Here is a 13,189-nt window from a genome sequence, read left to right as displayed (position 1 = left end):
TGCTTCCTATCTATCACAACCAACAGGAAAATCCAAATTTTGGTTTGATGAAAATCCAATCGGACGACATTTTTGGAATCGATTGTGCCCATCAACTGAGATTATTTACAACCAATCCGAACAGAAATTCTGATTGCTCAAACGATTTTTCACTCGAAATTGGACCGTTAGTGGCCACCTTAATGTAATCGGTTAAAAGGTTGTTTTTTATACTGTAGATATGCATATGTACAGAGGGAAATTCTGGTTGCTAGGGTGTTAGAAACAGCTGTTATTTCCTTCAGTGCATAAAGGTTCACAGAAAGGAAACTGTCAGGGCCATGGTCATGACATCGCATTGTGGGAGGAGTTTCATCACAATATCTGCGACACAGACCCCTCTGATGATCTATTTGAGAAAAGGTAAAGATTTCTTGTGGAAATGGGGATATCCGCTACTGATAGGGATGAAGTTCAACCTTTGGTTTAAGTTCCTCTTGAAGTTACTGCTTTGCATTCTGTGTAGACGGGATATCTCCATTAGTGCCTCCATTACCATCACAGGTACATTTCTGATTTGTGCTTCCTCCCTTCCCAGGCTCCTCCACTCTGCAGTATGAGATCCCCCATCTGGCGTGCAGCGTTTATCACATCACACTGAAAGACTTGCCTGCTATGGTCAGGCTATGGTGGAACGGTTGTGAGAAGCGGATCTTCAGCGTAGTGGACAAGTTCACCACCAGATATGTCAGTGGAGTGCTCTCCTCCCAGGAGATATTGTCCGTACAATCCAGCACTCAAGTCTTTGATGGCATGACAGTAAGTCTATCACTGTGTGACAATGAAACATCCTGTCATATTTTCCAGGGTTGTGGAGTCGGAGTCCAGGAGTTAGAGCTATTTTTGGGTACCTGGAGTCGGAGGTTTCATAAACTGAGGTGTCGAAGTTGGAGCCGGATGATATTTGTACCCACTCCATAGCTACGCAACAGCTGTGGATTAGGAGTCGGTGATTTCATAAACTGATGAGTTGGATGATTTTTGTACCGACGTCACAGCCCTGATATTTTCATAGCACCCAACTGTCCCTTTTTTAGAGGGACAAGTGCCTCTTTGGGAACCCTTTCCCTCTTTCACTCTTATTTGTCCCTCTTTCAGGACTGATCTATCGAAGTATATGTGTTTTTCTACTGAATGTGTGTAATTTGCTCCAAAAATTCCCATTCTTTAAATTGATACATTTCTTCTTTTATATTGATGATAGAAAGGACCAGTGTGGCTTGAATTCTAAAATGGCATCTTTTGCTTATGAATTTTTAGCAGTATGCATGACTAGGGGTGTGGCATGGGTGTCATTAGAGGCATGTCTTAAAGAGACACTGAAGCGAAAAAAAATATATGATATAATGAATTGGTTGTGTACTATGAATAATTACTAGAAGATTAGCAGCAAAGAAAATATTCTCATATTTTTATTTTCAGGTATATAGTGTTTTTTCTAACATTGCATCATTCTATAATATGTGCAGATTACACAACACTCAGCATTCAAAATGAGTCTTTCAGAGCAGTCTGTGAAGTAATGAACTCTCCTCTAGCTGAGGAAAAGTAAACAGTTCAATTACAGTTGAGATAATAAAAGTCAGATAACAGCCCTCTCCAGGACCAAGTTGGTCGGAGAGCTTAATAGCTTTTTTGCATAGAGATAACAACTGGAGTTTCTCAACTCTTCCTGTACTGGAAACAATTAGGGCTGGTTCAGACGGGCGTTTTTGTGGCGTTTAACGCAGCGTTTCAGACGCAGCGTTTTTTGGGATCTACTGCCATCCCATGCAAGTGAATGGGAGCGTTTAGAGCTGGCTTTTGCAGGCTTTCATGAAAGCCTGGCAGTAGATCCCAGCGTTGCGTCTAGTCTCAAAAGCAACATGCTGCTTTCAGAGGCAGTAAACGCGAGGAAACCATAGCAGAGACCAGAACTGCTAGCCTTGAACGCTTTTCAAAAGCTTTCAAAAGCTAGCTTTTAAACGCTGGCGTTTAAACGCTGGCGTTTGAACGCAATGCCTAGCAAAAGCTCAGCAGACGCCCGTGTGAACCAGCCCTAGACTGATGTATCTGATCTTAATGTTTTTTTTTCTTAGCTGTACTACACATACAAATCATAATATCATCATTTTTTTTTCGCTTCAGTGTCTCTTTAAGTGTCCCTCTTTCTCATCTCAAAAATTTGGGAGCAACTTATCTTGCAGGGTTCCCAGCTAAGTTGTGGAGAAATATACTGTAATCACCAGGACAGTTTTGTAGTCTGTCTAATGCCTGGGAATACACAATGAGTTTTCTTGGCAGATTTACTTTCCGATCGATTTTCTGATCAATTTTCATTCAATTCTATGAGAAAATCGATCAGAAAAAGATGATCGAAATCAGATCGGACCTGTCGGAAATTATCTATCGAGCCATCTATCTGCTGAAAAAACTCATGGTGTATTCCCAGCATAAAGGTGCCCACCAATGATGCAATCTTGATTGTACAATCTTACCACTTCTATGTAATTTGAGAGACTACAGTAAGTACCCATCCAACGTATACTGCATAGATTTCATAAGATTGTACAATCAAGATTGTTTATTATTATTTATCACTTTTAAAGCCCAATCTACACAATGCGATTCTTTGTACGATTCAATTACGATTCTATTTACGATCTGATTAATTTCGGCATGTCCGATCAGGATTCGATTCAATTCGATTTGACATTGCAAAACAATGGCAAATCGAACTGAATCGAATCCCGATCGGACATGTCGGATTTAATCAGATCGTAAATAGAATCGTAATTCGAATCGCACAAAGAATCGTATCGTGTAGATTGGGCTTAAGAATTATTCCTTCTGAAAAATACTATTGCCCTTTTTTCTTTAATGGTTAGCATTTTTACCAGTGCTTTTTTATTTTATCTTTATATTACTTTTAAAGCGACCTGAACTCTGAACTTCCTCTCTGCTCAAAAAGATGAGCAACAGCAGAGTAACATTTAAAGAAAAATATATATTTGTTACAGCTGATACAAATTCCATGGAAGCAGACAGGGTTAACATCCTGTGCTTACAAATTAGCTGCTCTGCCTAGGCAGCCAGCTGTGAGATCAAATTACACTTGCGATTAGGCACAGATGAGGGGAATTAGGCTTAACGCTCTAAATACATACAGGGTGCATTTTTCTGTTTTCCTTCTGTCCTGTGCAAGAGTTCAGGTCTTCTTTACGCATCTCCTTATCACTGATGTTATGCTGCATACACACTTGAGATAAAAGTCTCTGGAAAAGGCAAGATCACAGACCAATTATACCCCATTCCATGTAGTATGAGAGCCATACCTTCACAGTCTATTCTATGGAGCTGCACTCCCCATCAGATAAAATCTTTGCAAGATGCTGCACACAAAGATGCCCGTACACATTCAAAAGATCATTATCTGCAAAAGATCTCTTCCTGCAATAGATCCATTCCTTCAAAATGCATTCATAGTCTATGAGATCTGCAGATCATCATACACACCTTGTTTAGCAGGCAATCATCTGCATATCATCTGCAGATCAGATCCACCAGGATGGATTTTCAGATCTGCAGATGATTGCCAGATATGCAGATGAAGTCTGTTAAACAAGGTGTGTATGAGGATCTGCAGATCTCATAGACTATGCATGCATTTTGCAGGAATGGATCTATTGCAGGAAGAGATCTTTTGCAGATAATGATCTTTTGAATGTGTAAGGGCATCTTTGTGTGCAGCATCTTGCAAAGATTTTATCTGATGGGGAGTGCAGCTCCATAGAATAGACTGTGTAGAGTATGGCTCTCATACTACATGGAATGGGGTAAAATTGGTCTGTGATCTTGCCTTTTCCAGAGACTTTTATCTCAAGTGTGTATGCAGCATTATTGTAACAATGGACTGCTGGTGTGTCTGCCTAGGTGAAGGCCCGGCCTACTACTCGGGAAGTAATAGCCACCTATTCTGTCGATGACATCTGTATAGAACTCATTATCCAGCTTCCACAGAACTATCCCCTGGGCTCCATCGTGGTGGAAAGTGGCCGGCGGGTAGGCGTGGCTGTGCAGCAATGGCGGAACTGGATGCTGCAGCTGAATACTTACCTCACACACCAGGTAGGTACTAGAAGTTCCATATGTGAGAAATCTAAATTAAATTCCAAATTCAAGCATAAAAAAACAAACAAACCCATCCCCTTCCGCAACAAAATGAAATCTTCATAGCTGAATATGGAAATAAAATCACGTTAATAATGTCCCTTACATTTTAATACAGTACTTATTTATATCCCATCCTCCGAGACATATCACGGGAATACAAAAGTAATTTTCTACTGCAATTTTTCACAGAAAGGTAGCAGCAAAAGAATTTCTGTGCCATGTACCAGCCAAAAAAAAACTAGATTACAAGATTTTGTAAAAGTATTAAAGAAAATCTGTAATGAAAAAAACTCCCCTGGGGGGTACTCACCTCAGGTGGGGGAAGCTTCCGGATCCTATTGAGGCTTCCCCCGTCCTCCTCGGTCCCACGGCGGCGGCGAAAATCCTCCCGGAGTGGCGGCGATGTAAATATTTCTCTCTCGGGCTCCAGCGCAGGTGCAGTATCCGCTCTTCCCACGGAGATAGGCGAAAATAGCCGATCTCTGTCAAACCGCTCTACTGCGCAGGCGCAGGTCTCCTGCGCCTGCGCAGTAGAGTAGACATGACGGAGATTGGCTATTTTCGCCTATCGCCGTCAGAAGAGTTGCAACCGCGCCCCCGCTGAAGCCTGGAAAGGTAAATATTAAACAGGCTGTCGGATTTGTCGCCTGTGCATTCCGGGGGCTGCAGCGAAGACCGCTGTGGGACACAGGAGGATGGGGGAAGCCTCAATAGGGTCCAAAGGCTTCCCCCTACTGAGGTGAGTACCCCCCAGGGGAACTTTTCTTCAGTACAGGTTTTCTTTAAGGTGCCCATTCATCTAGCGATGCTGGGGAGATTCGACCAAGAGAAAAACTTCTCTCTGATCGAATCTAATTAGATAGAGATCTGTCAGCTGCCCATACATCACAGGCCCGAGTCTGCTGTCTCACCACTGCCTCCTAGTGTATAAATGCACCCCCGTGTGCATTTATACATTACCTGTCCTGTGTCGCCCACTGCGTGTTGCCCATCCATCTTCGGAGCCCCCCGCACATCCATTAGTGGTATAATGTCGCCGGCGCATAGTATGTAGCACGTAGGTAACTTCACGTGCCATTTTCCCTGGCGGCGTGTATACCGCTAATAGTGGGCGTGAGTGGGGGGGGGGGTTCCAAAGACGGCTGGGCACGGCATGGTGGGTGACACAGGACATGTAATGTATAAATACACACCCAGGAGGGGTACATTTATACACTGGGGGAACAGTGCCGGTGGTTTTGTTGCGTTAGTCGCTTGTCCCGATATCGCTCGCTGTTACGGCCGCGCACCTAATCGACCATGCAGCATGTCCGATCAATACATGTGACTAATTTCACCTCAAAATTTGTTGCATCGTCAATCAGGCATGCTCTTGGTGGCACCGATTTTCATCCAATTCGATAATGATTATCTAATCGGATCGTCAATTGGCCACCAAGTCAAGAGATGTATGGCCGTCTTTAGCTTTTTCATGGCTAACAGATAAAGTTTAGTTATGCAAGCTTTCAGGGAACCAGTTCCCTTTTTCAGGCTTGTTCCCGGAAAGTTTGCATTACTTTATCATTTAGCCTTCAAAAGGTAATTAGGTAAAAAAGTAAATTCGTTTTTTTTTTTTTTTTTTTTTTTTTAATCTACAGAATTTTATTGGCAAATGCTGTACAGAAATTCTTTTGCTGGTATCGTCATGCAAGATACCATAATGTACCGCATATATTTTAAATTACTTCAGTTAACATCTGGCAATATGCCTGAAAAAGTGGACTAGTTCCTTGAAAGCTTTCATAACTAAACTTTATCAGTTAGGCATTAAAAGGTATTACTTTTACAAAGCTTTGGTGGTTTTTTTTTTAACTCACAAAAAGGTAAACGCTAATTATGTAGTTCTCATCCCTTAAAGGACATCCGAGGTAAAAATAAACGGATGAGAAAAACAATTGTATCTGTCCTTCTTCTCCTAAAAATGACTTTTTTTTAGATATCCCACAGTTTTACTTTATATTTAAATCTAGTTTTTAAAGGGAACCAGAGACGAAGCACCATTATGTATTTTACCATATATATCAGTGGGAACATTAGAGAAAACACCTAACTTGCTTTCTGTTTCATTCTGCACTGCACAGCTTGCTTCTAATCCGCCCTGATAAAATCCCCGACTCAACATTAAGTCTTGCTTTGCTCAGGAATGTTCATAGCTCAGTCTGTGTTCTCTCATGTCTTTTCAAGTCCAAGGCTGCCCCCTGCTGGCTCTGCTCAGGAATCATTATAGCTGAGTCACTATAGCAAAGCCAGACTGAATGCTCGGTCACGGATTTTATCAGGTCTGATAAGAAACAAGCTGTGCAGTGCAGAATGAAACAGAAAGCATGGTAGGGGTTTTATCTAATGTTCCCACTGATCTATATGGTAAAATACATGAGGGTGCTTCGTCTCTGGTTCACTTTAAGTTTTTACTGCTTCATTGTCTCTGCTCAAGGACACATTCATTGAAGTATGACGGAACTCAAATCTGTGAACTATTGACTTTTTATCTCGTTCCTGCTCTCAGAAGCCATTTACTGACAGGAAAGTGTTTTATGGCTGTAATTACTTATCAGTTAGGGTTATGCTGTAGTCTGACCCAGTCCCGACCCGGACAGAAGCTGTCACTTACATTCCTGACGTTTAACTCCTTCAGGCAGAGAAAGAAAACAATGAACACAGCCTTGTTATTTGTGTGCTTGGCACTTGTACATACACATGTCTATCTCATCCTGTCACATGTCAACTCGGGTGTCCTTTAAAGCATGGGTCCCCAACCTGGGGGCCGCGGCCCCCTGGGGGTCCTTGGGCAGATTTCTGGGGGGCTGCGGCTTCTCCCTCTCCCCCCGCGGCGCTGCTCCTGTTACCTTATGAGTGGGCGGCCGCTTCCTTCCTTATATACCTCCAGCCGCGGCTCTCCTCTTCACAGCATGTCGTATTACAGCAGCACTTCCTGCACGGCTACTGTAAGGAGCCAAGGGAGCCGGTGTTGTGTCTGATTACGCTGCCTGTGGATTTGTGCTGCCCCCATGCGCAGTAGGAGACTGTGCGGCCACATTTCCTATTGCATGTTGCTGCTGGAGATAAAATACAAAATATCTCCGCTCCCACACCTCTTACACTCCCCAAATTTTCAGGGGAGGGAGTGGACCCCCCGAACGACCTATATGCCAAATTGCAGCCCCCGAGACCCGCTGGTTCCCGAAATAGGTTTCTGTAATTTATCTCCTGAACCAGCGGGTCTCGGGGGCTGCAATTTGGCATAGAGGTCGTTCGGGGGGTCCCCTCCCTACCCTGAAAATTTGGGGAGTGTAAGAGGTGTGGGAGCTGAGATATTTCGTATCTTATCTCCAGCATGTTCATTAACTTCACACTGAGCATGCGTGCTACTCAGTGTGGAAGGGAGCTTCCGGGCAGCGCAATCAGACATTACACCGGGACAGCGGTTCCCATGGTAATGGTGATGCGTATCGCCGCTACAGGAAGCCGCTACCCCGCCTCCTTCCCTCCTTACAGCAGCCGCGCAGAAAGCGCTGCTGTAATACAACATACTGCGAAGAGCAGAGCCGCGGCTGGAGGAATATAAGGAAGGAAGCGGCCGCCCGCTCATAAGGTAACAGGAGCGGCGGCCGCGGGGGGGAGAGGGCACCTCTGCTAGCTACAGTGGGGCAGCTATACTGGGGTAACTACTGGCTACACTGGGCTAACTGTACTTCCTACACTGGGCTAACTGCACTTGCTACACTGGGCTAACTGTACTAGCTATACTGGGCTAACTGTACTAGCTATACTGGGCTAACTGTACTTGCTATACTGGGCTAACTGTACTAGCTATGCTGTGGTAACTGTACTTGCTATACTGGGCTAACTGTACTAACTATATTGGGGTAACTATATACTACCTAACTAACTATACTGAGGCAACTATAGTCCTTATACAGGGGCAACTGTGTTAGCTACCTATACTTGGGGCAACTATACCTACATACGTACTCACCTATATACTACACTCAAAATCAGGGAAAAGAGAGGGGGCTGCCGCTGCCACCTACCACCCCCACCCCCCCCCCCTCGGGGGGCCCCACAGAAAAGTTTGGTCGGGATAGTGGGCCCCGGGCTTAAAAGGTTGGGGACCCCTGCTTTAAAGGAAATCTGTCATTTTGAATTTAAAAAAATCTGATACTTACCTCGGGTGGGGGGAAGCCTCTGAATACAAATGGGGCTTCCCCAGTCCTCCGTCATCACCTAAATCCAGCGCTGGCAGCCACAGAAAAATAAACCATAAACCAAGCCAGTGGCCTGCCTGTGAACCTGGAGTTAGGTTTTTGTATTTCTTTGCGGTCCTGTATTATTCTGTGTTGTGCTCTCTCCCCAGAATGGGAGCATCATGGAGGGACTGGCTCTGTGGAAGAATAACGTGGACAAGAGGTTTGAAGGCGTTGAAGACTGTATGATCTGTTTCTCCGTCATCCACGGCTCAAACTATTCTCTACCAAAGAAAGCCTGCCGCACCTGCAAGAAGAAGTTCCACTCAGAATGTCTGGTAAGAGGCGTGGCCATCAACTTTTTTTACGGTAGCCATACATCTAGTGATTTTGGTGGCCGATCCACCAAGAAACTGATCTCACTCTGAGATTGGAGTGAGATCTTTTGGTTGCCATAAACCACAGGCTGATTCCTGATCGATTTATGCATGAAATCTTATGGGAATCGGCCTTCTGACACTTCAACACTGTCCCCCCAAAAAATGCCATACAATGAAAGTCTAGTTTGTCTTGAAAAAAACATATATTTCATTAAGGTTTCATAAGTTGGGATCAAGATATTGCTGATTAAATAGGGATATAGCTAAAACGTCAAAACTGATCTGGTCCATAAGGGGGAAGGATGCGAAGTGGTTAAAGGGAAGGTCCACGCTCGCAAAAAAAAACAAAATCCACCTGCGCCTGCACAGTACAATGCTGATGACGTCGGGCGGACCACGGAAACCGCGCCGTCAAGCGCAGAAGAAGCCGACCAGGAAGCCGGGACAACGGGAGGAACCGGGGCTGCGGCGAGGGCACAGGATGGCTGCCAGGGGATAGAGGAAGCCCCAGGTAAGTGGATTTTGTTTGAGCTTGGATGTTTCCTTTAAAGGGATACTGTAGGGTGGTCGGGGGAAAATGAGCTGAACTTACCCGGGGCTTCTAATGGTCCCCCGCAGACATCCTGTGCCCGTGCAGCCGCTCACCGATGCTCCGGCCCCGCCTCCGGTTCACTTCTGGAATTTCTGACTTTAAAGTCAGAAAACCACTGCGCCTGCGTTGCCATGTCCTCGATCCCGCTGATGTCATCAAGAGCGTACAGCGCAGTCCCAGTATGGTCTGTGTCTGCACAGTACACTCCTGGTGACATCAGCGGGAGCGAGGACACGGCAACGCAGGCGCAGTGGTTTTCTGACTTTAAAGTCAGAAATTCCAGAAGTGAACCGGAGGCGGGGCCGGAGCATTGGGGAGTGGCTGCGCCAACACAGGATGTCTGCGGGGGACCATTAGAAGCCCCGGGTAAGTTCAGCTCATTTTCCCCCGACCCCCCCTACAGTATCCCTTTAAACAACGAGCACAGGTGGTCATCGTTCACCGCTGCCCAGACGTCCGTGTGAAGCGGGCCTTAGGAAGTTTATTTTATTTGATCTGTTTATTTCTTTTGTACTGGAAAGCTAGTTCCCTTTTGCAGAGTCTTCTGCCTGTGAAGATCAGCCTGTTACGATCTGTCATTTGTAGCAGAGACAGTGTGTGTTGTTTCCCTCTGTGCTGACTGCAGTTGATCCTGACAGGCCACGTGTTTTCCTGCTGAGGAGGGGGGGGGGGGGAGCCACCAGACAGGATCACTTTGTTACAACTGGTAATTTCTCTTGAGCCAAAGCCAGCAATATCCTAGTTAATCTTCTCTGAGTGGAGCCCTTGAGTAGAGAACTCGCAGTTCTTTCTTACAGGAAAGCGGCCGGCAGTTGCGAGCAGGAGGCCACCTAAACAATCACAGGTGTTTCTCCGCCGGCTGTTCGCCTTAATCTGGGTGCCGGTGTTGGATCTCTAGGAAAAACATCCCTCTGCAGACTGCATAGTCAGAGCATTCCTGATGTATGGTTTGCCCCGAGAACACAAGCATTACATGCTTTATCTGTCACAGTGACTGTTTACAGTGATTTTATAACGAGGATAGGTTCCCAAACGTTTTTTTAAGTTCACATCCATTTTAATATTTAGATAGGGATAATAGTAGTGGCTGGATAGTGTACTTGGTAAGGGCACCGCCTTTGACATGGGAGACCAGGGTTCAAATCTGAATAGGTCAGCACCTATTCAGTAAGGAGTTCAAGGCAAGACTCCCTAACACTGCAGGGTGGCCTCCTGAGCGCGTCCCAGTGGCTGCAGCTCTTGAGCACTTTGAGTCCAACAGGAGAAAAGTGCTATACACATGTTTGGATTATTATTATTATAATAATGTGTAAAATAAACAACAGGAGCACTTTATGGTACATAAATCCAACAAAGTTTGTTCAAAAAAGTTACAAAATGGAGGCAAAAATCACGCTCATCAGCAGTCTTTTGGAGCGGACGCCTTCTCCCAACACGGTACAGCTCTCCTCTTAGTACTTTGGCCAGCAGCGTGGTTAGACGGGACTTCCGGGTTTGCGCAAGGTGGGCGGTTCCAAGCTCCTACGTGCATCCAGAGTCATTATGCGTTTTTGCGTTACTACACCTTTGTCGAGGGCCCAATTTACCATAAGGCACTGTAGGCACGTGCCTAGAGGCGCCTGATGATGGAGAGGCAGCTCACTCCCCGCCCCAAGTGCCTCCCTCCCTCCAGCTCTCAGCATTCCACTGATGAGATCTCCCTTCAGGTGAAGCCACTAGCTACTTTATATGGAGGGTACTTCTGGCTAAATAAAAGTGACACCTGTAGCTACCTATGATGGGCAAGGGAAGTAAGGGAGAAGTGACAGATGGGACAGGCAGCACACTTGCTGTGCAGTTCGGTGGGGGGTTTGTAGGTTCATGGAGGGGGAGGTCTAAGGTGCCAGGACATCTGCTCCTGTGGCCTGCTGCGAAGTAAATTTGGGCCTGCCTGCATCAGATAAAAAGGCTCGGACACTTTGTGCATTATATCTGAATTAAATAATCCAGTTGAAAGCATATGGAGCCCTGTGTGTTTTTCATCCCCCTATCAAGCACAGAAAAATCATTTGACCCACCTTATCCTCTGTGAAAATTATTTGTAAATAGTGAAGTGAGGAGCAGGGCTGGCACTACCGTTAAGGCAGAGGGGGTAATTTACCCAGGGCCCCCTGTGCTGCCAGACCCCTCCAGGTTTCCCTCTGACTTCCCTTTGGCACTTGCACCGTTTTTAGCAGTATTGTAACTCACCTGTCCCAGTGCTTCTCCATCTGTGCTCCCCGTCGTCATCCCAGCTGGCTGCCTCTCCTCCATGACCCATCACGCCATTATGCATATCATGCACTGAGAAGAGGCAGGTGGTGGGGATGAAGACATAAGCAGGATGGAGCAGCGTGCTGGGACAGGTGAGCTACAATGCTGCCACAAATCGTGCAGGGGCCCTGGGGAGCGTAGCTCGGGGGTCCTGCGGGCTGAATTTGCTGGAGAGGGGCAGGTCTGGATCAGCTAATTTCGGCACAGCTCTGCACTGGTTGTTTGGGTGCCGCCATAAGCTGTGATGAGAATTACGGCTATAGTGGTGACGGAGCTCAAATGAGAAAAAAAAAACAGATACAGAACATTTATATTGCACTTCTCTCCTGGCGAACTCAAAGCGCCAGAGCTGCAGCCGCTTGGGCGTGCTCTATAGGCAGTAGCAGTGTTAGGGAGTCTTGCCCAAGGTCTCCTACCAAATAGGTGTTTACTCAACAGGCAGAGCCAAGATTCAAACCCAGGTCTTCTGTGTCAGAGGCAGAGCCATTCACCATTACACTAGCCAGCCACTGCAAAAAAAAGAGGTAATTCGGGCCCACCAGCAATAGCTGGTGCACGAATTACATATCCCTCTTAAGTTGCGACAACTGGGAGGGGGAATAGTATTTAACATAACCCCGAGTTTCGGTGGGAGAAGGTTATGCTGTTTTTCGGCTTCACCCCTCCCCCAAATTTGCCCGTGGCCATTTTACATGTGCACGCCGGGCTACCTTTGCCCTGGAACTCCACCAGAACTTGAAGTGGCTTGAACAAATGTCACACATCATGTATATCCTCCCAGCACCGCCTATCTTCTGCATTGCAGACTGCAGATTGATCCTTGTGAAATGTGTGTTTGTCATTCTTGCCCTGTCTGAATTGACATTGCCTGAATAGATGCTGTTGCTGACAGCTGTATGTGTATAAACAGTTCCCCCTCCTGGGGGAGACACATGCCGGACATATCACTGCTAGAGATAATAGCTGGGGATGAGCTCACAGGACAGGCATGCTGAGAGGAACATGGGAATCTCCTCTAAGCCCATCACTGGTGTCCAAACCTCACCTGTCCCTCCTACAGACAAATGATGAGGCTTTTAGCAGAGCCGGGGATTCCTTGCCTCTCACATCTGCACACTCAGCAGAGCATTACTTATCTTACATCTGTCTACATTGAGATTACTCATTCTAGTTTTCCTGCACTAGAATCTCTTATCTCACTTTTTAAATGTTGTATTGGTTCATCTCTTTCCAGTATGGCTGTTTGATTTTCACGGGGGAGGATAATGTAGTTAATTTTCTTGTGGAAAAAGGCCTCTTATCAGGTTCAGCCTCTTACAAACGCCAACTGTTTTGAACCAGATGAAGCCAAACAAAATCTTCCGATATGAATTTTACACCGAAAATGGCAAATACTCCTTCCTGGATCAGAGGATTAACATGTTATCCCTTTTCTATCAATGAAATGTAGACATCCAGTGGTTTTATAAAGTTGAACCCAGGCCCGGATTGACCTTACAGGAGGCTATAGG

At 45.8% G+C, this 13,189-nt stretch overlaps 1 protein-coding gene across 2 annotated transcripts in view; it reads left to right on the top strand.

Moving 5' to 3' along the window:
• Positions 1 to 13,189, top strand: part of LTN1 (listerin E3 ubiquitin protein ligase 1) — a 144,526-nt gene that overhangs the window by 122,405 nt on the left and 8,932 nt on the right. For both annotated transcript variants that reach the window (XM_068270596.1, XM_068270595.1), the window contains exons 27-29: positions 578 to 798; positions 3,952 to 4,146; positions 8,585 to 8,752. In XM_068270596.1, coding sequence (XP_068126697.1) covers positions 578 to 798; positions 3,952 to 4,146; positions 8,585 to 8,752 — 584 coding nt within the window. The remainder of the gene's footprint in view (positions 1 to 577; positions 799 to 3,951; positions 4,147 to 8,584; positions 8,753 to 13,189) is intronic.

The sequence above is a fragment of the Hyperolius riggenbachi genome, chromosome 2 (genome assembly GCF_040937935.1).
Source record: "Hyperolius riggenbachi isolate aHypRig1 chromosome 2, aHypRig1.pri, whole genome shotgun sequence".
NCBI lineage: Eukaryota > Metazoa > Chordata > Amphibia > Anura > Hyperoliidae > Hyperolius > Hyperolius riggenbachi.
Note: the sequence above shows the minus strand (reverse complement) of the source record. Positions and strands in the feature narration are given on the sequence as shown.